The 25,234-nt window shown below is 39.2% G+C and overlaps 2 protein-coding genes across 3 annotated transcripts in view; one reads left to right on the top strand and one right to left on the bottom strand.

The window, feature by feature from the left end:
* Hadhb (hydroxyacyl-CoA dehydrogenase trifunctional multienzyme complex subunit beta) overlaps positions 1 to 14,823 on the top strand; it is a 37,133-nt gene extending 22,310 nt beyond the window's left edge. The window contains exons 7-16 of the mRNA XM_047523515.1: positions 2,429 to 2,516; positions 4,044 to 4,231; positions 4,559 to 4,739; positions 5,482 to 5,603; positions 7,995 to 8,074; positions 8,203 to 8,250; positions 8,907 to 8,994; positions 9,899 to 9,973; positions 10,494 to 10,658; positions 14,269 to 14,823. Of these exons, the coding sequence (XP_047379471.1) occupies positions 2,429 to 2,516; positions 4,044 to 4,231; positions 4,559 to 4,739; positions 5,482 to 5,603; positions 7,995 to 8,074; positions 8,203 to 8,250; positions 8,907 to 8,994; positions 9,899 to 9,973; positions 10,494 to 10,658; positions 14,269 to 14,304 (1,071 nt within the window). The 3' untranslated portion in view covers positions 14,305 to 14,823. The remainder of the gene's footprint in view (positions 1 to 2,428; positions 2,517 to 4,043; positions 4,232 to 4,558; positions 4,740 to 5,481; positions 5,604 to 7,994; positions 8,075 to 8,202; positions 8,251 to 8,906; positions 8,995 to 9,898; positions 9,974 to 10,493; positions 10,659 to 14,268) is intronic.
* Positions 14,824 to 20,074: 5,251 nt separating this feature from the next.
* Positions 20,075 to 25,234, bottom strand: part of Adgrf3 (adhesion G protein-coupled receptor F3) — a 34,152-nt gene continuing 28,992 nt past the window's right edge. For both annotated transcript variants that reach the window (XM_047522313.1, XM_047522312.1), the window contains exons 9-14: positions 24,923 to 25,102; positions 22,688 to 24,082; positions 22,191 to 22,232; positions 22,039 to 22,101; positions 21,342 to 21,397; positions 20,075 to 20,573 (exon numbers count right to left, since the gene is read on the bottom strand). In XM_047522313.1, coding sequence (XP_047378269.1) covers positions 20,561 to 20,573; positions 21,342 to 21,397; positions 22,039 to 22,101; positions 22,191 to 22,232; positions 22,688 to 24,082; positions 24,923 to 25,102 — 1,749 coding nt within the window. In that variant the 3' untranslated portion in view covers positions 20,075 to 20,560. The remainder of the gene's footprint in view (positions 20,574 to 21,341; positions 21,398 to 22,038; positions 22,102 to 22,190; positions 22,233 to 22,687; positions 24,083 to 24,922; positions 25,103 to 25,234) is intronic.

Here is a 25,234-nt window from a genome sequence, read left to right as displayed (position 1 = left end):
TCAGTTTTTTCTATATTTCTGTTCTTTCCTAAAACTAAGTCCATGATTTTTCTGTGAATTTTTTCCTGCAAATTTTACACTCATATGCAAATCTCAGCTGTTGATTGACATGAGGTAGTTTCTTTTCTCTCCCCTAAGACTGGTCACGTTGTGCTCCTGTGCTTCAGGTAATTTTTGTAGTGGTTGCAGGGAGAGGTTGAGTTGAGGGAATACTTATGAGACTATTACTTTAAAGTTGAATCATAACCTATAAAAATATAATTTTTAGATAAAGAACTTTAGAACCTCTTGTCTATATTAATAGTATTTATATGAAATCCTAAAAGGCTTCTCTTGAACCTGACTGTACTGAAAGATCTCAGCATATTTCCCTACTCTCTAATTTAACTAAGTGGCATCTTCTGTCTTTCTTCTTATCACCTTGAGAACTATTCAAACTTTAAATAGAAGCATGTGGACAAGGGTCACCAGCTTCCACTTCTATTTAAAGCTCCTTCAGTCCTGAGTCAGCTGGGGCCAAGGGCAACATGTGCTAGAAGGCCCTCATGAGTGTCAGGCCATTAGAACCTGAATGCCCCTTACACTGTGGAACACTTCTCCCTTGCTCCCCCAAAACTTGATTCTGTCTTCCTTTTGGACCAGTTTATGCTAACAGGTTGACATGCAGTTGCCAGGCAGTAGTTTTTAACAAAGTTGATGGGGCACTAAGTGTCAGGCCTACCTAGAAAGACAGAATAAGGCATGTTGCACGTATGCCACCATATGCGTTTCCATTTCTACAGATGATGGTAAAACATATAGAAATAGTATAATTATAAAGGTAAACATCAGTTAAGAAACACAGAACCTCTTTAACCTAACTTTGGAAACATTTATTTTACCAAGGTATAGGGGAGTTTGTATTCTGAGAATAATTAGTTTCAGTTGGGCTTTTTAAAAGTTTTTAAATTTATTTTTTAATTTTTTGTGATTCTGGGAATAAACCCAGGAATACACATTTGTCAGGCAAGCACTCTACTACTGACCACATCTCCATTCCTAACTAGTTTCAGGAAAAGACCACTAAAAAAATGAATTCCTTGTTTATTTCAAGAATTTACTGTTGGTCCTGCAAAGTATAGTCATTTTGTTGTTTTGTGTTTTTGCACTTTCGGGGATTGAACCCAAAACCTTATACATGCTAGCTTTACGACTGAGCTGCACATTCAGGCCCCCAAAATGAATTCCTTGTAATGGGATTCAGAATTTCATAGTAAAGAGTTGGGGGAATTGTGAACTTTCATTTTTTTGTTTTATTTTGTGATGCTGGGGCTTCACATTCTGAGCAGGCACTCCACCTACCTACACCCCAGTCCTGGAACTTAATTCTTTTTTCTTTTTTTTTTTTAATATTTTTTAGTTGTAGATGTACATAATACTTTTATTTTATTTTTTATGTGGTACTGAGGATCAAACCCAGGGCCTCACTTGGGCCTCACGTGTGCTAGGAAGCACACTACCACTGAGCCACAACTGCAGCCCCTGGAACTTAATTCTTAAAGTGAAGCTTTAATATTAGAAAACAGTATTTTATAATTGTATATATGTATTAATTCATTGTGTAAGGAAAAATGGAGATATTGATTTTTTATTAGCAACATTTCTCCAATAAATATGTAACAAATTATAAATATCCTTATTTCATATTCTACTTCCTGTGCCATCAAAATAGAGGCCATTATGCCCAATTAATGGAGGGCTTCAGTTTTTCTCAAAACCTCTTAAACTACAAATCACTTTCTTACGTCATTGTCCTGGACAGCCTCTCTTCCAGTTTTGAACTGGCCTGACTTATTCATGTACTCACGTGTAATTGAGGCAGTTTTCTAAAGTTTCATGGAGTTGAACTTCTGTATATTTTGCAAGTTTTCCGGTTCTCCCATGCCTTGGGTCAGCAGTGTGCTCTTTGAGAGAGATTAAGTGGCAGTGAGAAAAGAGATGAGTGTGAAGTAGGCCTGAGTGGGAACTCTGTTTATGAATTGTCAGTTCTTTAGAAACATTTTCATGTTTGTTGACTTTTACTTCGGTTCTTACCCTTATGACTGCTGGGACACAGATTATTAGAGGTACATATGCAGAAGTTAAATTGAATCCTTATGGTTTTGAGCAAAGCATTGCTAAGTATTAGTTGAGATAGAAGAGTATTGTAGGTTTGTATACCACACTAGAAACTGGCTACCAGGAATTTGCAGAGTTCTTGCCAGTTGTTGGCAAGATGAGAAATTGGTAAACCATTTCTGTGATGGGCCTAATTTTACTTTAAACAGTGCTCTTTAGAATATTAAAAAGAATTCCTTCCTCATTCACAGTGCATATTAGTAGTGCTCACAGTGTCACTTACTTGATGTATTTCCTTTGTAAGTGATCACCCCACTTCTGTTTCCTGAAGGCTGCCCTTGGAGCTGGCTTTTCTGACAAGACTCCTGCTCACACTGTCACCATGGCTTGCATCTCTTCAAACCAAGCCATGACCACAGGTATGTTTAAATAGAAGCTGAAGGTGCATGTTAATTTTTCTCCTTTGTCCTTTACAGGATTAAAAACACAAAAAACAGTAATCTCAACAGAAATAAATGATTTGCTGGGTACAGTGACGCACGCCTTTAATCCCAGCGGCTAGGGAGGCTGAGCCAGGAGGATCTCAAGTTCAAAGTCAGCCTCAGCAACTTAGGGAGACCCTAAGTGACTCAGTGAGACCATGTCTCTAAATAAAATAAATACTTGGGATGTGACTTGGTGGTTAAGTGTCCCTGGGTTTATTTAATACATGGTACAAAAAAAAAAAAAAAAAAAAAAAAGAAGAAGGGAAGAAGGAAGGAAGGAAGGAAGGGAGGGAAATGATTAGCACAGATCTCTTTATTTTAAAAATAAGGTTGTATTAAAAATTTTGGGTTTTCAACACTACTTCTCAACCTTTTTCTTGCTCTCTATACCTGAGGCAAACAGCCACTGTTGCTCCTCCACCAGTAACGTGGCTGGTTGTAGCCCAGATTGTAGCTGGAGGAGTGTGTCTTTTGGAGGGTGCTTCAGAACAAGAGGCATGAAGAGTTTATAATCTTCTGGGTTTTAAACCTAGGTGATTCTGATGTGATGCTTCTCCACGAAGATAGGATCCTGCTGCCGCCGCCACCACTATAGTTGCATAATTGTAAATCCCTCTTTTGGCACAACTCTGTCCTTCACTTTCTCCCCTCCTCATTGGCATTTCATAAATCACTGTGACTTCTAACAAACCTTAAACAAATTGTGGAACGTTTCGTAGAAGAACATTTTGAAAAGGCAGAAAACCTGAGCAACTTAGTATTCATTGTGCTGTTTTAGTAACATCAAGGCGGGGTTGGATTGCCCAGCTCATGGGTGGCAGGGAATGATGTCAGAGGCAGTGATTGAGGCTATTCTCCACTCGAGCAGCATGTGACCAACTCCTGGTTAGAATGACAGAGTACTTACCAGTGGTCATAAACAGGAAAGTGGGCTGCCTTATATCTCAAAGCCAAAATGTCTGTTGCTTATAATGAAAATTAACATTTTCTACAAGGGAAAGATTTTTTTCCCCAAAAAAACCTAAAGCTGAGAGCATGTAAAATATGCAAGATAAAGCACATCATGGTGACATAGGCCTGTGGTCCTAGTAACTTACTTGGAAGGCTGAAGCAGAAGAATGGTGAGCTGGAAACCAGCCTGGGCAACTAATGAGATCCTGTCTCCAAAAAAAGGCATGGGAGCCTGTAAGATCCTCTGGTTTAGAATATAAGTTGACCCAATGGTTATATCCAGAAGTTGATGTCCATATGATCTGAATTAAACTTATTTTTTGAAGTTGTTAAATGTGTTTGTAGTCATTTAAAAACTAATTTTAATTCCTCTGAAAAAATGAAAATTTTAATTACAGATGTTCAAAGCTGATAACTGCTACATAGCTTTTTAGTCAAGAAACTTAAATTTCATTGGTGTGTTATTTTTCTGCAAAAGATGTTCATGTATATATAACCTGTGCCCTCTAGCTGTTGGCCTGATTGCTTCTGGCCAGTATGATGTGGTCGTGGCTGGCGGTGTTGAGTTAATGTCTGACGTCCCTATTCGTCATTCAAGGAAAATGAGGAAAATGATGCTTGATCTTAATAAAGCCAAGACAATGGGCCAACGACTGTCTTTGCTCTCCAAATTCAGATTGAATTTCCTATCACCTGAGGTAAGACTTGTGAATCTTATTTAGAGACTTGAGTTTCCAGAGCATCCTGCTGCAGAGATTTAGAATTAGATAAGACAGCATTGGCTTAGGCATGTTTTAAGATGCTCTTCATTACAGGGTAAGGTAATTATTTGGTCAAGATGGAAAAAAAATCAGTGGTTAGAAAGTTTGAATCTGTGAACCCTCTTTGTAATGCCTTGCTCACCAAGAACTTCCCTTGTCTTGGTCTTGATAGATGATAAAAAAATAGATTTTCACTTTTCCAAATAACATTAAATAATCCTAGGTGTCATATAACACTTCTTAATAATGTGCCTCCTTTCCTAGCTCCCTGCAGTGGCTGAGTTCTCCACCAGTGAGACCATGGGCCACTCTGCAGATCGACTGGCTGCTGCCTTTGCTGTTTCTCGACTAGAACAGGATGAATATGCCCTGCGCTCTCACAGTCTTGCCAAGAAGGCACAGGATGAAGGACTCCTGTCTGATGTTGTTCCCTTCAAAGTACCAGGTAAAATAAAATACTTCATGATATTTATTAGCAAGTTCTAAATTGCTCCAGTTGCTCCTAAAACTCAAGAAATCTTAAATGGCTTTCAATAAGTTTATTGATTCTGTTTCTAAAATAGACTTAATTCTTAAACATTGACTCAAGTTTCAATTTATGTTGTAACACAGGTAAATTTTTTTAATATTTTTATAAGACTTTCCTTTTAGATTTTCCTGATATCTTTTAGTTCTTAAGTATATCATTTTCAAAATTCTTGATTTATGTTTTTTCTGTATAAAAGAGCCAAATGTGAATAAGCATCTTAAAAGAATAGTTTTTTTTTTATATCTTAATTCATTTATTTATGTGTGGTGCTGAGAATCAAATGCAGTGCCTCACAGAGGTGAGGCAAGGGCTCTACCATTGAGCCATAACCCCAACCCAAGAATAGGGTTTTAAAAACTGAATTAGTCCATTTTTATGACTTTCCAAATGTCATAAGGGTTTATTTTAAAATTTGATCATATTTCGATAACTATAAAAGGTTTTCTTTGGGGCTTGGGAATTAAGCTCAGTGGTAGAGTGCTTGCCCTTGCATGCATTAATCCTGGATTGATCCCTAGCACCTGGAGAAAAAAGGCTTTTTGTCTATTGAATAGGTACAATCTACATTTCATTCATTCTTGTAATTCTTAAAGCACATTTCTCTAAAGATCTATAATGTTTGTAGTTCCTTAGAGTTACAGAGTTCCTGTTTTTATAGGAAAGGAGACAGTTACCAAAGACAATGGCATCCGTCCTTCCTCACTGGAGCAGATGGCCAAACTGAAACCTGCATTCATTAAGCCCTATGGCACAGTGACAGCTGCAAATTCTTCTTTCCTGGTAATGTCAATGCTGTTTGTATTTAGTAATGACTTTTACTTCGGTACTCTGAAATAGATTTATTTGTGTATATTATGAATAGAGGCTTAAAAATTTAGTTATTCATTGTAAAGATAATGTTAAAATAGAAGAGTAGTATTCATTGTAAAGATAATGTTAAAATAGAATCCTTTTAAAAAAGTAAAATGATAGTTTTAAGGCTTTAAAAGTCATTTAATCCAATCACCATTCTGATCCAAAAGCTGATCATGTATTTAGTGGGCTATAAAACTTTGATTGCCTTAGCTATGCCCTAGAGGTGAAAAGAACAGACAGTTGTAATACAGTGAGAGAGTGCTGTGATAGCTATAAGGATAGGCCATTGGAGAAAATAAATAGGGCTCATGGAGTTGTGCATCAGGGATCACAAGTTTGAGACCAGCCTCAGCAACTTAAGAAGGCCCTAAGCAACTTAGTGAACCCTATCTCAAATTTTTAAGAAAAAAAATTTTTAATTAAAAAATAAAATAAAAAGGGTTGGGGATGTGGCTCTGCTTAAGCACCCCTGGGTTCCATTCCTGGTACCAAAAACAACAACAACAGAAAAAGTCATTTCAGGCAAAGGGAATAGCAAATGGAAAATCAAGGAAATGTGACATCAAGAACCTCTTCGGAAAAAAACTTGTTTTAGAGCATAGGATATAAATCAGAACACGAAAAATACAAAAAATAATGGGATACTTCTTTTAGCTTTGATAATTGAAAACAATGCTTTATATTGGCCCCCAAATTTTTTTCCTACAAGCATCATGAAATACATCTTCCCCCTTTTTTGCTTCCTGTTTTTATTTATCTGCATATAGCTTTGTCATATCCTTCCTTGCTTTTCTAATTTTTCAGTTAAACCTACCCTTTGATTTTGCTACTGCTTTAAGATGTGGTTTCTCTTTTTCTTACCACCTTGAGTGTAGTCTTCTGGATGTAGTCCAGCTGGTCAGTGTTTCTTTTACAATATAACTTCCCTACCTGGTCTGGAAATAGGCAGATGTTTGTCATCTTGTCCATGGTAAGTGACTAACAAATGCCTGCCATTGATGGACTGCAGGCAGGGTCCCTGGAATGGTTTCAGCAGTATACATCTCCCCTGTTAAGCCTAAGTGGTGAAGGACTGGTTAAATGATTATTTCCAAAACTAAATTAGATGACAGGACCTTGAGAGGCATGGGTTTCACGAGATCTGAATCTCCTTGATTATTTGTGGTATATTAAAGGTTCAGGTTTATCCAGTGAAAATCAGAGATATATTCAGCAGAGGCAACACATCACAGATAACTTGGATTTTTTGGAAGTGCATTAGTGCACTACATTCACTGCAATTTTGCACAGTGGCACATTGACCGTATTATTACTGTGATGTCCACAAGCCATTTATAATGTATAGTGGAAACCTGTGTTGACTGACTTTATGGCCACCCTGTTGGTTGCTGCATACTCTCTTCTTGGGTGCTGAGTTGTAAAAAATCTGATAGTGTAAACTATACAGAGGAGTTTCCTTTTCTTTGTAATTTTGAATTTTGGTGAGAATTTCTTTTTTGAAGTAATGGTAAATCCTACCCCTCCCCCACCCCCCTGTCCAGTGGTACCTCTTCGTTCCTCAACCCTCATTAATCATTTAGAATAAAAATGTATGGGACAAGCTGGGTGCAGTGGCACACGCCTGTAATCCCAGTGGCTCAGGAGGCTGAGGCAGGAGGATTGCGAGTTCAAAGCCAGCCTCAGCAACTAAGCGAGGCCCTAAGCAACTCAGAAGACACTGTCTCTAAATAAAATATAAAAAAAGACTGGGGATATGGCTCAGTGGTTAAGCCCCTCTGGGCTCAATTCTCAGTACCAAAAAAAAAGTATGGGACAGATCCAAAGAGGGAACACTATAGTTCTAATGTTCTCATCTGCACCTGATTCTTCTCCCTTTGGTTTACTTGCTATAGAGCATTTAAGTAGAATAAAATCACCTAGAAGTCATGGGGGGAAGCAAATAAAAAACAGCACAGAAAATGTAAAAATAAAAAAGTTAAATAAGAGATTTTAATTTCTAAAATTCATAACATTTCATTTTCTGTGCCCAAAACAGAAAACTTTGGCTTGAATTTATTACAAATAAATATTTCTAATGTTACCTCTTTTCTTTTTCCATTTTGATAAATATACTTTTTGAATAGGCTCTTCTGCTTTTGTCTTCAAAATATGGGTCAGTGCATGTGTTTGAATTATAATTTAATGATGGATACAGTGAAGTTTGTTGTATAGACTAAGTATGAGATAGTATACTCAGAAACAGGGCCTAGAAAATACATGCAGAAAGACCTCCAGATAACTAGAGAATTTGCATTATTGTTCTGATTAACATTTCAGACTGATGGTGCTTCTGCAATGCTGATTATGGCAGAGGACAAAGCTCTGGCCTTGGGTTATAAACCAAAGGCATATTTAAGGTAAAGTAAATTGCCTCAGATTTCTTTATTTTATTAAATAAAATAAAAATAAATACAATTAAATTAAAAATAAAATTAAATTAAATTAAATAATAAAAAGAAGCTAACCCTTCTGTTTTTTAACCTAGGGATTTTGTGTATGTGTCCCAGGATCCAAAAGATCAGCTTTTACTGGGGTAGGTAGTAGTGTATATTCCTAGACTTTAATCAAAAGTATTTGATTACACACATTTATTACACAGATTTTAAAGTATGGTTAAGTCCTAAGTTCAAAATTGAATCATGTGGTGGACTTTTTTTTTTAATAATAATCCCTTCTTTATTACTTTCCATATTTTCCTGAAATTTTTTACTTAAAATTACTACATATGTATGTATACATATATATCACTTTGTATTTTTTATAAGGTATCATAAGCTACACACACTGCTACAGTCTTCTTAATAAATAGCCTTTCACAAAAGCCTTCTGATACGTTGACTGTCTTCCCCTCCCTCATGAGCTGCTAGTAGCCTCAGTGGCTTCCACTATAACCTGAAGATTAGCTATGTCCTTTCTGATGCCTTTCCCTTTAAATTTTGTTCTAGTTGTACATCATCAGCTTGAACTTAATCCTTCATTGTTTGCTTGTTTATTATGTTTCTCTGACTCTGCAATATAAATTTACAAGAACAGAGCATGTCTATTCCATTCATTATTGTATTCCCAGTACTTAATCAGCATGTTACAGTAAAAGTAATGAATTAGTGTAAAACTCAGCTTGGAGAATATGAAGGCACTCTTAGGTTAAAAATTAAAGTTTTAAGATATTACCTCTTTTTTTCTTTTCAGACCAACATATGCAACACCAAAAGTTCTGGAAAAGGCAGGATTAACCATGAATGATATTGATGTTTTTGAATTTCATGAAGCTTTCTCAGTAAGTCATTTGAAAGACATATCTGAAAGAACTGTAGTCATTAAAAATGTAGTACATTCTTGTGGGAGAGAGCAAGGCATAGTTTATAATAGGGTGAAATAAGGATAAGTCTTTAGCCGGGCATGGTGGCACACCCATGACAGTGGCTCTGGAAGCTGAGGCAGGAGGATCAAGAGTTCAACGCCAACCTCAGCAAAAGCCAGGCCTAAGCAACTCAGTGAGACCCTGTCTCCAAATAAAATACAAAATAGTGCTGAGGATGTGACTCAGTGATCAAGCGCCCCTCAGTGGTCAAGTGTCCCTCAGTTCAATCCCTGGTACAAAAAAAAAAAAAAAGAAAGAAAAAGAGTGAGGTTTTATATTTTAAGTACTAATCTACATTGCAAAAGGGTCTTCAGGGGAAATAATCAAGGGCCGCACCTGTGGTGTTAAAACATAACTTTCGGTTCTATCTTGGAGAGGCCCTTCAGAAGTACTAAATTGTTTCTTTAAGAAATTTTTAACTGAAAACTTGGGGCAGGGACTGTAGCTCAGTGGTAGAACACTTGCGTAGCACATTGTGAGGCATTGAGTTTGATCCTCAGCACCACATAAAAAATTTTTAAATAAATAAAGATATTGTGTCCACATACAACTAAAAAATATAAGTAAATAAGAAAGAAATTTTTACCTGAAAACCGATTTAAGATTTGCCTAATTACATGCTATGTATAAAGCATATATTTAAATGATTGCACTATTTTTATTTTCATACAAATACAAATTTTTGTGTCTAAAATTGCAGAAAAACCAGTATTTAAAAAAATAAATGGATGTTTATGAGGAAATTTAGTCAGCAAATTTAAATCTCAGGACACTATTTAAATATCTAAAATGTGTTTCTACACTGTATTTTCCCTCTTAGGGTCAGATTTTGGCCAATTTTAAAGCCATGGATTCTGATTGGTTTGCACAAAACTACATGGGTAGGAAAACCAAGGTAAGTTTCTGATCAAAAAATTAATAATCCTTAAATTTTCAAAGCAAATTAGTATTTAGAGCTTAGTTACCTGCTATTAAGAATATGAAGGAGGGGCTGAGGTCGTAGCTTAGTGGTAGAGCACTTGCCTAGCATGTGTGAGGCATTGGGTTTGATTCTCAGCACCACATATAAATAAATAAAATTTTAAAAAATTAATAAAAGAATATGAAAGAGAAAGCTACTTCTTATGAAGAATTTTGCACTTCATTATATGTATTTATTTCTTAGTTTAAAAATAATTCCTGAAAATTCTTCAGCAAATATAGTATATGTTTTCTTTTGTTCTTCCCATTCAGACATTAGATAAAAACATAAATTGATCCTTGTCTTTTAATATTGGTCTAGACTTTCTTTCTTTTGCAGTAAAATTATTTATGATATATCTAGCATTACTTATTTCCCTCTCTGTTACTTCCTGGCTTACTTCATAATTTAAGTAAACTTGCCTTTATTTTATCTTTATTTTTATGGGGGCCAGGTTGGATTACTTCCTTTGGAGAAGTTTAATATCTGGGGTGGATCACTGTCCCTGGGACACCCATTTGGAGCCACTGGCTGTCGGTTGGTCATGGCAGCTGCCAACAGATTACGGAAGGATGGAGGCCAGTATGGCTTAGTGGCTGCCTGTGCAGCTGGAGGACAGGTATGTTTCAGCAGCTTTATAGGGGTTTCCAGAGTCATTTTCTTAGAAACAAAATAAGCTCATTCTAAGAATACTTGATTAGTTTAGTTTGAAGTGTTCTTTTTTTAAAAGATCATTATAGTTATACATAGTAGTGGGTTCATCTTGACAAATTCATACATTCATGGAATTCAATTTCAGTTCATGTTCCCTCCCCTCTCTTTCCCCTTCTCCCTCCCCCCATTCTCCTTTCTCTACCCTCCTGATCTTCCTTTCACTCATCTATTTTTTTTTTGTTCGATTGTTTCTGCTTATACATAAAGGTGAAATTCCCTGTGGTATATTTATGTATGTACATGGCATGATTTTTAAAAATCCATTCTGTTTTCTCCCCTTTCCCATCCCTCCTCTCTCCCTCTTGATCTTCTACTGTATTGATCTTCCCTATATCTTTATGGTATTCTATCCTCCCCTCCTGGTTTAAAGTATTCTTAAAGCAGTATTTCTGATGACAGCCACCAGTGGAGGTGATTAGGAGGGAGAGTGACAACTAAAATTCTGATAACACTTTGAAAGAAAGATGCTGTTTAAATCAAGCTGATTTTTCCCTAAGTTAATGTTTACATTTTTTTGTTTAAAAAATTACTATATGCTAGTTTTTAAAAATAGTTTTAGTTGTAGATGGACATAATACCTTTGTTTTGTTTATTTATATGCTCATTTTTAAAACTAGGGAAAAATGCAAAAAGTATGCAGAAAAAAATTAGGTCACTTATAATTCCCTCCCTAGGCACCATTGATATAGATACCTTGATGTATTTTCTTCTTTAATGATAAACTTTTGTTCATTTATCTAATCAGTGTGAGTACTTATCTATAAAATATTTCCAAAGGGTAAACTGTCTTTCTAAAGAACTGAATTATACCTTAATCAAGGAATTAATGTGCTTCTGGAAAACTTGTTGATGTTCATCTAGGAAACGATTATTCTCACAGATTTTTTTTCCTACCTTGCTCTCATTATATACCCAACTTCCTACCTGCTGTAGCATTTCACTCTGGGAGTAAAATACAAAAGGAAAACTGATCATTGTCTTTTTCCTTTTTTTTTTTGTCCTGATGTGAGTAATTATTTTCCTCCAGATTACAGAAACTTTGTTACTGATCCAGATAAATAAATAACATATTTAAAAGTAATAAAACATTTTACATTTAAAATTTGTTATTTATGACTTTTCCTCAGAAATAAGGAAATAAGTTCAGTTATTTATAAGTTAGAACATTTTGGACTTCAGAAATGTTTTTTAATCTGTATGACTTCATTTACAGAAAAACCTGGTTGGTTAGGACTAGAGCCCTCCCTCTTCTCCCTCTGTGCCAGGCTTCCCCAGGGAGACAAGTCATATGTAGCACTGTGCACAGTGTGCAGTTTACATAAGACACTGTCCTTTGATTTGTCCGTTCCCCAATCTTCTTTCTTTTTTTTTTTTTTTTTTTTTTTTTTTTGTATCAGGGATTTTGCACCAGGGGCACTGAGCCACTGAACCACGTCCTTAGCTCTTTTTCTCTTTTTATTTTTTTTTGTTTTGAGACAAGGTCTTGCTAAGTTGCTTAGGGCCTCACTAAATAGCTGAGGTTGGTCTTGAATTTGGAATCCTCCTGCCTCAGCCTCCCGAATCTCTGGGATTACAAGCATAAGCCACCATACCTGGCTTCACCAGTTCTTTTATCTAGCACATAGAATATAAATAATAATAGATGCTTCTGTATGTGAACAAAAAGTTATCCCTAGTATCTTTCTTTTAGAAATTTGTAGTGTAGTGAGGAATAAGGAGACGATACATCTGAGAAACTATGTTAAACTGATACTCTTTTATCAAGAGCCAAACAAGTAACACCAACATCATTAGGAGATCAGAGGAAGAATCTAGAGCAGGGCTTCTCAGCTTTGGCACCACTAACATTCTGGGCTGGGATAATTCTTTGCAGTGGGGATCTGTGCCATGGGTACCCACTAGATTTTGGTAGTATTAAACTCCTCCCTCATCCTTACCAAATCCACACACACAGTTGAAACAACCAGAAATATCTCCAGACATTGCAGGTGTCCACTAGAGAAAGTGAGGATTGGCAGTCCTCCCACTGGTCAAGCTGAAGCTTGAACAGTGTATTTTAAATAACACTGGAGAAGGCCAGGTGCAGTTGTGCACACCTGTAATCTCAGCGGTTCAGAAGGCTAAGGCAGGAGGATCACAAGTTCAAGGCCAGCTTGAGCAATTTAGTGAAAACCTGTCTCAAAATAATTAAAAAAAAAAAAAAAAAAGCATTGGTGGTGTAGCCCTGTGGTAAAATGCTACTGGGTTCAATCTTCAGTATAGGAAAGAAAAAAAAAAAAAAAAAAAAGCTGGAGAAGGAGCATTCCACATTCCTGAGTCCTTCCAGGACCATTCCCCAGTCAGTCAAACTCTCCTATCCCTGCTCTTGTTTGCTTATGTGTTGTCAAACTACTTAACTGTTTTGCTGTACATGTGTACTAGATTAAGAGTGGAGACTGTAGCAAATGTTTAAACCCACACAGTATTCAGCTTGGTGCCTTGTAAATAATAGTTTCTTGGTAAATATTTGTTGGGGATTGAATTGAACCTAGAAGCCAGGAGATCCATTAGGCCATTTACTGGTTTGTTGGCAGTCCAAAGGTTAGAATGACTGATTATCAGATAGACTTTAAACTAGAGGCATATTAGTACATAGCACTGTGCAGTGCTGGAGAAGGGACATTTCTTCTTCCCTTTGTGGCCTCTCAGACCATCTCTTTAACCTGTGTAGACTAGTGAAGAAGGAAAGAGCCCAAGCTTTGGAATCATTTAGACCTGGTTTCAAATCCTGACCTTGCTACTTAATAGCTTTGTGATTTGTATGAGTCATTTAATCTTTCAAAACCTCAGTTTTCTCATCTAGAAATTTGCTTTTGTTACCTTTCACTTTATTGTGTTTATTTTTGCATAACTTTGAGCTGGGGTGCAGCTCAGTGGTAGGGTGCTTGCCTAGCATGTGCAGGACCCTGACTGGGTTCAATCCTAGCATCACAAACAAAAAATATAGCTGCCATTTATAGAGCACTATTAGGAATTAGATTGTACTAGATTCTGGTACATTTCTATGTCCATCCACACGTAAATATATGTGTGCATCTGCATACTATATGCTATCTTGTTTGTTTACTGTACTAGGAGTTGAACCGAGGGACTCTCTACCCTTAGTTCTCTTTTTTTTTTCTTTTTCTTTTTGAGATAGGATCCAAGTTGTCCAGGCTCACCTTGAACTTGTGATCCTCTTGCCTCAGCCTGCTGAATTTCTAGGATGACAGGCATGTAACATTATGCCCAGCTACTGTATGCTAATTTAATGTTTACAAAAACTTTTTGAAAATTTTTAGGCCGCATGAATCCCATCTCATAGAGGAAATCAAGGTTCAAATGGCTACCAACTTTTCCAAGATCACACAGTGGCTAAATGGCAGAGTCAAGATCAAACTTCCAAGCCTTCCTTTTACAACGCTGTTATCTGCTGCCTCTGTACTGACTGGACTCATGACCTTTCATTGTTCTGATTGAACTTTTTTCCTTTACAGGGCCATGCTATGATAGTGGAAGCTTATCCAAAGTGATGGATCCTGAGGAGGAGACCTGTTTCTGTGCAGCACTTGCACTGGGCAATGCCATTTCAATGCATTACTAAGTGACACCTGTAGTTCCTAGTTCCTCTTAGGAAAACATCTGTGGCCTTCTGTTAAGTACTTTGCAATTAAGCCTTGCCCGTGTTCTGAGGTTTTTCAATAATCATAGCTTACTGCTCTTTCAGGGATTTCTAAGTTACCACAGTATCACACAAATATGTTTAAACAGTTGTTTTTGAATCTCTATTGTCATTAATTACTAAATGAGTGGTTGCAGTTTGGAAAAGAGGTTATCTGAGATTTGGAATCATCTTTGTAACATTTGCAAATTATACTTCTTCCTATGTCCTAAAGATAAGTATTTTCTCTAAAATACAAACCATTGTGCCTAAATTAACTAATTATGAAAAATAGTTCATTACCTAAACATTACTGAAAACCTTTAAAGTAAATGTTGAGATACATAAATACCATATTGGTCAGCCTCAATAAAGTATAGAGTATATTGGAGCACTGTTTGCCTTATTTTTATTGGGAAAAGAAGGTGGTTCTCTTGACTTAGAGGCAGATTCTGCCTTTAATATCTCATTTGTAAATTATAACTTTCAGTAAGCCATAAGAGAATAAAAGTGTCCTGCTTTAAAAAAAAAAAAAAAAAAAAAGTGTCCTGCTTTAAAATAATACCTTTTCTCCCACAACTGCTTGATAGAAGTAAATTTATCTCATTGTTTGGAGATATTTCTGTTTACCAGAATTCAAATCAAGTATAAAGAAGTTTTTTATTTTGATCAACTACTGTAAGCCCTCTCATATTTTTGACATTTACATTTTACTAAATAAACATATGGACTAGTGCTTCAAAAAGAAGCAAAAGGCCTACTAGTTGCCATTTAAATGTTGCTTACGTCTGTGACAGTTATTGGTGATCAGAATCAACCTATAGTTCAGGGACATTAGGCATGGGACCTAGTGCTAACTTCTTAAAAAGATATTTGCGTGCTCACTTTGGTAGCACATATACTAAAATTGGAACAACACAAGATTAGCATGGCACATTTTATTTTTGTACTTATTTACTTACTCTGCAGTGCTGGGGATCAAATCTAGAGCACCATGTATGTTAGGCAAGTGCTCTACTACTGAGCTACATCCCCAGCCCTTTTTTGCTTTTTATTTTTATTTTTTATTTTTTGACATCAGGATCTTAACTAAGTTGCCCAGACTGGCTTTGGACTTGTAATCTTTCTACTTCAGCTTCCTGAGTAGCTGAAGTTAGAGGCATGTGCCATAATGGTTGGCTTGAAATACGAACTTTTATTCTTCATATAATGCAGGGTGGTGCAGAGACAAGCCACAATTGGGCAAAGAGGTATATGCCTCTTATAAAGGATCCAGAATATAAAGAATTACTACAGAACAAGAATAAAGACAGTGCAGTAGAACAATGGACAAAATATAGTAGCACACTTTTTTTTTTAGAAAGTGATAAAAATGGTGAATAAATATGAAAAGTTGCTCATTAGTAATCAAGGAAAATTAAGATCATAATGAAATATACTATTATACCCACCAGACTGGCAAAAATGTAACAAGACAGAATTGGTGAAAAATGTGGAAAAGTAGGGACTTTTTTTTATACACAATGATGAAAATACAAATTGGTGCATGGTGGTGCACGCCTATAATCCCGGCGATTTGAAGACTGAGGCAGGAGGATCACAAGTTCAAAGCCAGCCTCAGCAATTTAGTGAGGCCCCTCACTAAAGTAACTTAGTGAGACCCTGTCTCAAAATAAAATTTAAACAAATTTTAAAAAGGATCTGGGAATGTGACTTAGTGGTTAAGTACCCCTGGGTTCAATCCCCAAGTTAAAAAAAAAAAAAAAATGAATTTAAAACAGAATCTTGGAGAAATATTGTATACCCATATTCACAGTCACATTATTCACAACAGCCAAAAGGTGGAAGAAATCCAAATGTCTATGGACAGATAAATGTATAAACAAAATATGACAAACAGCTATGGTGAAATACTATGTAGCCTTAAAAAGATGGTAATTTTGGATGAACCTCAAGGACATCAGGCCAAGTGAAATAAGCCGGTCACAAAAAGACAATTACTGTATAATTCCACTCATATAAGGTATCTAAAGTAGATTCACAGAGATAGAAAGTACAATGGTGGTTGCTAGGCACTGAAGGGAAGGAGGGAATGTAGGGAGTTGCTGTTACATCGATATAAGATTTTGATTTTAGAAGATGGCAATAGTCCTTGGGATTGGTTTAAGAACAATGAGAATGTATTTTACTGAACTATTAGCTTGAAAATGTTTAAGAATTTTGCACAATTTTAAAGTTTTTTAAAAAGGTAAAGGAAGACATATTCAGAATTGAGGTTGCCTCTGGGTTGGGGGCATTGGGACTAAACTCCATGGGGAACACCCAGCCAGCTTCACTGTATTGGTAAACTTCTAGCTAAAGTTGTGTCATGGGTTCGTCCAACTTTATATACTTGTTTAAGGCATTCTGTACACAAAAGAGCAAGCCCAATTATTTTATTAGTTTGACTACTACTAGGGATCATCCTTGACTAAAGTGGCTTGGCCTGGCTTCCATCTACATAGAGATTGGTGTACGTTGTTGTTATTGTTGTTATTGTTTGTTTTTGTTTTTGTTTTTGGTCTCGGGGACTGAGCTCAGGGATGCTTAACTATTGAGCCACATCCCCAGCCCTTTTTATTTTTTTATTTTGAGACAGGTCTCTCTGAGTTACTTAGGGCCTCACTAAGTTGCTGAAACTGGCCTCAAACTTGCAATCCTCCTACCTCAGCCTCCCAAACTACTGGGATCACAGGCATGTGCCACAATGCCCAACTGATGTTCATTCTTAGACATCTTAAACTGCTTATGTTAATCATGGGGCAGAGGGTCCTGGGGGTTGAACCCAACATCACTCTATCTCTGAGCTATATCTCAGAGATATAGCTTTTTTGTTTTCTTTACAGTGCTAGGGATCAAACTTGCCTTGCACATACTGGGCAATTGCTTTACCACTGAGCCACATCCCCACCCTTTTTATTTATTATTTTGGGACTAAGTTGCTTAGGGCCTTGCTAAGTTCCTAAGACTGACTGTGACTTGTGATCCTCCTGCCTCAGCCTCCCAAGTCACTGGGAGTATAGGTGTGCACCACCATACCTGGCTCCTCATTTTTTTTCTTAGGGACGCCAACTTTCTCTCTTTTCATGTAAAACTTTGATTATCTCTTTTGCCAAGTAGCTATTTTGGAGTGCTGCTTTTTATTTCCTTCTCATTCAAACTTGAAAAGGTCCACTTCTGTCTCCCAGCTGTTTGATTCTCTGTGGTCTCTGATTCTGAGTAACATTCATGCTCTTCCTATGGTCTATATAGTTCATTCATAAATAGGCATTGAGTGCCTACTAGGTGTTAGGCACTTATTCTAGACATGGAGGCTACAGCAACCAATAAAATAGACAAAACATTTCTGCCCTTGCTTCCATCTTTCCAGAGAAAAAAACCCTAATTCTTCTCAGTCTCTTGTCTCCTCATAGCCCTTCTCAGTTTTGTTTACTTTTGCCAGGCCTCTCAAATTCTGATATTTCTTGTGTCATGACATGCAGTGGCACGGTTCCCAGTCCCCTCAAATGTTAATGGATGGCTACGAGGTACTCTGCCCCTGGCTTATTTGGGTCTCTAAACTGGTATACTCTGTTTTTCAGTGAAGAGCAATTACCAACTGGGAGGATGTTGGAGGGAGGACAAGAATAGTGAGTAGGGCTACTAGTCTTAAAGGAGATACATTGCTGTGAAAGAGACATTTAGAAATACTGGTGATGTTCATAGCTACGATGAGCTCAGCTAGCAGCCCTTTTCCCTTCCCTAATTAAAGGCCTGTCCGTGATCAAACAATTGTTTCCCAAAGCAGAACCCCAAAAGGGCGTTCAAAACTTCCTGAGGAACCCCTAATGTGTCTGCTTTCTGTACAAACCTAAATTGCAGGGGGTATTTTGTTTCCAACTTTATTTGTTGAGTTTATATGTTTAAATATGCAAAGTGTTCAGGAGAACTTTTCCCCCAAGTTGTTTTTCCCTGGTATGAAAATACATGCCAAGGGCTGGGGTTGTGGCTCAGTGGTAGAATGCTCGCCTAGCATGTGTGAGGCCCAGGGTTTGATCCTCAGCACTGCATAAAAATAAAAAATGGGGTCTTAAGTTCACCTACAACTAAAAATATATATTTTTAAAAAATTACATGCCAGTTGCAGTTCTGTAGAATGAATAAGTCCAGAGATCTACTGTATACCATGAGAACTATAGTTAATAATATTGTATTATATCCTGGAAATTTGTTAATAAAGATGTTAGGTGCTGTTACCACACAGAAAAGTAACTATATGAGATGATGGGTATGTTAATTAGCTTGACTTTGGCCATCATTTCACTATGTATGTGTATGTCAAAACATGTTCTGCACCTTAAATATATACAATAAAATGGTAACTGTAAAAAAATTCAAACAATATGGAGACTAGGAAGAAAATGAAAAAATCAAGTAGAGATATCCACTGTTGATATTTTGATATCTCTTCTTTTCAGTGCATGTTTGTATTGATCATAATTTGTACATTTACCTGTTCTCTTGTCCACTAATCTCTTTAAGCCATTTTAGAAATGGAATTGCTGCTAAATATTCATTTTCTTATATTTGTCTCCAGAGCCTTCTTTTATGATCCTGGTTTTTTTCAATTTTTTTTTTTTTTTTTAGTTGTTGATGGACCTTTATTTATTTATATGCGGTGCTGAGTATTAAACTCAGTACCTGACACATGCTAGGTGAGCACTGTACCACTGAGCCACAACCCCAGCCCTGGTCCTGTTTTTTTGGTGGGTTTTTTGTTTGTTTGTTTAAAAAAAATTTTTTTTTAGTTGTCAATGAACCTTTATTTAATCAATTTATTTTTATGTGGTGCTGAGAAGCCAGTGCCTCACACATGCCAGGCAAGTATTCTATCACTGAGCCACAACCCCAGCCCATTTTGCTTTTTAATGTTATTTCATTTACCAGTTCTGAACATCAGTTTTAACCAGCAGACTATGTGTAATCACTTTGAGAAGGAATAGGAGACACATCTTTCTAAAGATGAACACTCAAGAAAAGGTCTATGCTCTTTTTAAAGGGAACTGGTAGCTGGGCACAGTGGCATATATCTGTAATCCTAGTGACTGCGGAGCCTGAGGCAGGAGGATGGCAAGTTTGAGACCAGCTTCAGCAATTTAGAGAGGGCCTTAGGACCTTGTCTCAAAACAAAAAGTAAAAAGGGAGAGGGATGTAGCTCAGTGGTAAAAGGCAACTGGTTCAATCCCCAGTACCAAAAAAGTAAAGCGAACAAAAATACTTCTATAATTTTAAAAGTGAAGAGCTGACCATGGTGGCTTATACTTGTAAGCCTTGTAGCCATATCTGTAGTGCCAGGCAGGGTCTTGCCTGTCTTGGTAGCTCCAACCTCCCACAGAGAGCAAGTAAGAGGCATATAATATCACGAGGGCCCTGGTAAGTTAGTATCTTCTATTCAAAAGCAGGATTGAACCTATTTATAGAAATAGTTGGGCCAGTTTATTCACAATTAAAATATGCATACAAATCATTAAGTAAAGATAGAGTATTCATAAGAAAAATATTTTCAATGGCATGTGATATAGCATATCTGTTTTTATTTTAACAGGAAGTATTCCCATCACATTTTTTAAAAAAATCCATATATTATATACTTAAAAACAGACCAGTGATTTATCAGAATTTTTTCATATATCTAGTTTAGATTTTTTGTCAGAAGCCTGTTATCTTCTTATGAATTTAATAAGTTAATTCAGTTGGATGTCTTGGTGTCCTCTGAAAGCTTTTCTTAAATCTAGCTCTTCTCTATATTTAGTCTTAGCTTGATACTGTCAATTTTAAATGTCAGCATTTGTAATCTTTTCTCCTCAAGTCTTACCAGTCGGTGGTACCTTTCCTCTTAAGCATGTTTATAATGAATTCTTTCAAACACGCTCCTATCAGAGCTTACCTGTTACATGCATATGTCCCTAAAATTTATATTTTATATTGATTTTTTTAAAGGTTAAAGAAAGGGACCAATTAACTTCACCTTTTCTTAGACCTTAAAAAAACAAACATAATTCTGCGCTTCATCTTCAGTGTTTGGAAGATCAGAGATTCCTGTCAATCAGTCATTCTTCATGACTGTCAAAGAAATAATCAAAAAAGAAATCACTGAAAGTTCAAACCATTTTTATCCATTATATCTGCAACATGCCCTATTGGTTAGTTAAAAGCTGGTTGAGACAGTTTTACTTGCAATTATTTTGAACTTTGATATCTTGATTATTTTTGCAGGCTTTTTCATTAGGTCACTAGGTGACTTTAGCTAATTTTTCATACTATTCTTGTTTGGATGCCTTAGGGCGGAGACTGGTGGCTATGAGAAATGAGTGTGACTGAGGGAAATCAAAACCTGCTTTTCCCAAGGGCTGAGCTCAGGGTGGGAGGGGTCCCATTTGGTGGATTCCAGCAAATACCCAGAACTTTCTCACAAGAACCTGGGTCCATGTGTGGTTACCCTAGAGCATCTGCCCTGTCAGTGGGCTCACCCTAAAGCTCAAGCCTGGTGACAGGACACTTGCTCAACCTCGACAGGCTGCCTTCCCCTCTGGCCACCAAGCCCACAGTGGCAGTTTCTTTAAGGCAAGTGTTTTTCAGGATAATTTTAAACTTGGCACTGTGAAAAGGAACTTTCAGAGGGAATTGCGTCCAGTTTGGTTGGTGCTATGCCTTCTCTCTGAGGCCCATCTAGGAATGACCACCCTTGAGGGAGGAGCCTGCTTTCCACCCTTTAGGCTGGGGTAGGTCTAGGAAGACAAGCCTGCTGCCAAGAACTTTGCCAGGAGGCCCTTTGCTACACCGTCCTCATTCCACGTTGCTCATACTACTATGAAGAAAGCTGGTTCTCACCTGGCATTTTCACTTCTTCCTTTGCTTTGTTCCATGATGTAGGTTTCATTTGTGACCTAGGAAGAGATGGAAAAGCCCATTATGATAGTCAGACCTTGTTCTGAAGAGGTCTGCATTTTGACATTCCCACCCTGGCTGGGCTGCAGTAATCCCAGGAACTTTGCTGTCTACTCCCTTGATCCCATGTGTACTGATTCTGTCTTTTCCCTTCAAATGCTAAGCTGAGGCAAATTTTTGGATGGGAGAAATCAGGGAAAAGTGAGTCATCAGGCATCATATTCAGGAAACGGAATCTGATTCTGACTGCTTTGGTTGGCCTGCTCCCTCCCTGACTGGAGAACTTGAACCTGAAACCTGCTCATTCTATTTTATTTATTTATTTGTTTTTATTTATTTATTTTTGGTACTGGGGATTGAACTAGGGGTACTTAACCACTGAGCCACATTCCCAGCCCTTTTTATTTTTTTATTTTGGGAAGGGTCTTACCTAGTCATTGAGGGCCTCACTGAGTTGCTGAGGCTGGTCTTGAACTTGAAATCCTCCTGCCTCAGCCTCCCATGTCACTGGGATTACAGGCATGTACCACAGTGCCTTTCTAGAAACCTGCTCATTCTAACAGCCACCCTAGTCTTTGCCCTGCTCCTAGCTGTGCCCCTCTCCTCTGGGAAGGCTATGGCTTTGAACCAAGCAACTCACCAGGGAGATGGTGGAATTGGGGGGTTGGTTGCTGCAAAAGTGTTTGCGCAAAGCCTCTTGTACCTACAGGAGAAGTAAATACCCCAGTTATGCCAGCCAAGTCCTAGCTTTCCCACTGCCAATCATGAGGAGGGTTAGCTAGGCACACTCACCTTCTTATCTGTGAGACAACCAAACAACAAGATGAAGACACCCTGTGAAAAGAGACATGGGGATAAGCTAATCAAAGAGGAGGGATTCCACCCAAGTCAGTTCACGCCTATCTTCCTTCAACCTCTGTCCCCTTGTCCAATCCATATCCCGAAGCTTCCCATCTTGATTTTCCTGCACATTAGCACTGTTTTGTTCATGGGATCCATTTCAGCTGCTTAAGGTTACAAAGGATATATCAAAAGACTGAGTACTAACAATTGCCTGACTTCTCTAGCGAAATCAGATATTTTACAGATAAGAAGGTCATCACTCAGAGTTATATTATTGGTCCAAAGTTGTCCAGCTACACAGTGGAGGAACTGTGGTCTATACATAAGCCTTCTTAAATTCCAGAACCTGTTTCTTCTGCTCTACCATGCTGCTTCGGTGAAAAGAGTCTCGCCTGACTTAAACCATCTAAAAGGGCAACAAGTGCAGCCACCCCTCAACCACCTACCTGGAAGCTGTTGAGAGCAGTGAAGATGTAATGAGGGACTATGGAGACTTCCTCTAGCAGAGTGGCCAAGCCCAACCCCCAGGTGAGGCCAAAGATGGGTGTGAGAATGAGCAGAGCTTTGATCACCCCCAGAAGAGCTTGACGCTTCTCCACTGGGGGCCCCTCTGACAGCGAAGGTCTCAGCAACTTCAGCACAGCCGTGGCCAGTACCAGCCCATTGACACCAACGATGGCCAGCACTGGCCCCACGAAGGTGTAGAATGCCCCTCCCTTTCCATCTAGCCAGCATGTCCCCTCCCTCAGGTACTGCCCTTGAGGCAGGTAAAGGCCCAGGGTGACACCTGCAAACACCAGTGGGCACAGGTAGCCAACGATCACCATCAGGGAGAGAACTCGGTGCTTGGAGAGCTGATGGAAGACAAAAAGTAGCTGGTGGGCCAACACCAGGGCCTGGGCCAGCATCCAAAAAAAGGTGGCCAGGAAGAAAAAATGAGTCAGAAAGGCAGTAGCCAGGCAGAGTGGGCTGAGGTGACCAGGAGAAAGGAATGAGGCTCCCAGGAAGATGGTGTCTGCAGCCAGCAAGCTGATCACCATGTTGAACAGGGCGGCATGGCGGAAGAAGGCAACTTTGTTCCGCACCACGACTCTCCACACCAGCCGGTACACGCCCAAGCACACAAGCAGTGCCAATACAGAACTCCCCAAGCCCACCTGACTCAGCAGTTCCAGGACAGGATTTTCTGGAACAGTGTGTCGGGACATGAGGATGGAGAAGGCAGTGAGGTGCTGGCAAATGCACCAAGTGGCAGGGCTAGCAATGGCGGCGTCTGCCCGGCATCCTTCACCTGACCAGCCCCCTTTTCCCCCAAAGAGATTGTAGTCCCAGAAGACACAGTGCAGGGAACCATCTGTCAGGGAACCATCTATGTCCCCAAAGTCCATGATGACCTCTGCCTGGGTGAAAGCCTGGCCACCTGCCATGATGGAGATGACGAGGACCAGACCAGCAGTGGCAGAGAACGAGTCCCCAAGCCCTTGTCCATAGTTCGAGGGTAGAAGGTGGTCCAATCTTTGTAGTGCCAGACTAGTAATACTGATGTTGGTTCCATTATGGACCAGTGGGGCCAGTGAATAACTGGGGATCTCTGCCCACAGAGGAGGCTGAGTGGAGAAGGTTATTCGGTACTCAGGAAATGTGGGTTCGAAGAACTGACTCTGCAGCAGCACATTGGACGAGTTGAAGGAGAAGGGCTGATCTTTTGGGGACAGGCTGCGTACTAGAGTCTCCACAGCCAGCAAGAAATGTGAACCCACCGTGGGCTTCTGGGCCTGGGCCTGGGTCCACAGAGAGCTGAGGTTCACGTCTAGGATGTTGTCTGTGGTGGTCAGGAGAGCCTGTGGCATCCAACAGAGAGGTGAGCCTGATCTAGAGCCCACACTGCAAGGCAGGGCACTGGAACACACAGACCCCACCCGACCCTTCCTAGTCCAGCGCAAGGCTCTAGGCTGAAGAGAAAAGAGCACGTGAATACAGGCACAGAAAGGAGACCCTGTGGGGACGTCTGGACATGTTTGAGCATGTGTTCTCCTGACGCATTTCCAGCCCCTGCATCTGACAACTCTTCTTTCTTCCCCATCCCTTGGGGCTACCCAGGTCCTAAGAGGGCCCCTTTCCAATTCCTTTCCAGTGCTGCAAAGCTAGGGCTGGTGACCAGTGGCAGAGAGCACAGTGTTTTGAAGTCAAGGGCCACATGCATGTCTGTGTACCCACATATGCCACTTGCTCCCTGGCTTGAAGGAGGTGTGATGCCACTGCCCTCGTTATTCTTTGGGCTGCAGCTTGTGGACTGTCAGCTGACACCCCTACCGAGAACTGATGTAGGTGGGGCCAGCAAAGCCAAGTATGTTTGAGTGTCGCCGTGTAGGTCTCAGTGCATGCTTGTGTGAGTGTGAGAGAGAGGAACCCGTGTGTCTGCGTGTGCATGCATGCCTCCATACTCATGTCTCCACACCCTTTCCTGCCTTCCAGCCTCCCACATGTTCCCAGCATTAGGCCTTCTTTATACTCCATAGCCTTGGAGATGGTGTCCCAGAGGAGATGTGGGGCGTAGGCACCTGGACTCTAGGTGTCTGTTGGACTCTAGTCTCTGGTCTGCTGTTGGACTGCCTGTGGTGATGTCAGATGGGCCACAGGTGACAAGTCTCCACCCTGCCACTGTGGCTCAGAGATCTCACCTCTAGGACACTGCGATTAAGCTGCATTCCGGCCTCTGCCACCACCTCAGACAGTACTTTCACGGTGCTCAGCAATGCTACCAAGTCAGAGGGTGAGCTTGCCACACCCACACGCCTTTGCAGCTTTTTCAGGATCCGTGGCACCTCCTCAGAAGGCCTGCCCTGACCTGCCTGTAGCAACTGAGACAGACAAAACAGTGGGAAGGAGGGTGGCAGGACAGTCCTCACAGGGAAGGGGCCACCTCCTCCTCCTGCCCAGCTCCTTGTCCCTCCATCTCCACAACCCATCCCAGGGGAGCAGGAGGCTGAGGG

Source organism: Sciurus carolinensis, chromosome 13 (assembly GCF_902686445.1).
Source record: "Sciurus carolinensis chromosome 13, mSciCar1.2, whole genome shotgun sequence".
NCBI classification, from domain to species: domain Eukaryota; kingdom Metazoa; phylum Chordata; class Mammalia; order Rodentia; family Sciuridae; genus Sciurus; species Sciurus carolinensis.
This window is presented reverse-complemented; position numbering and strand designations above follow the sequence as displayed.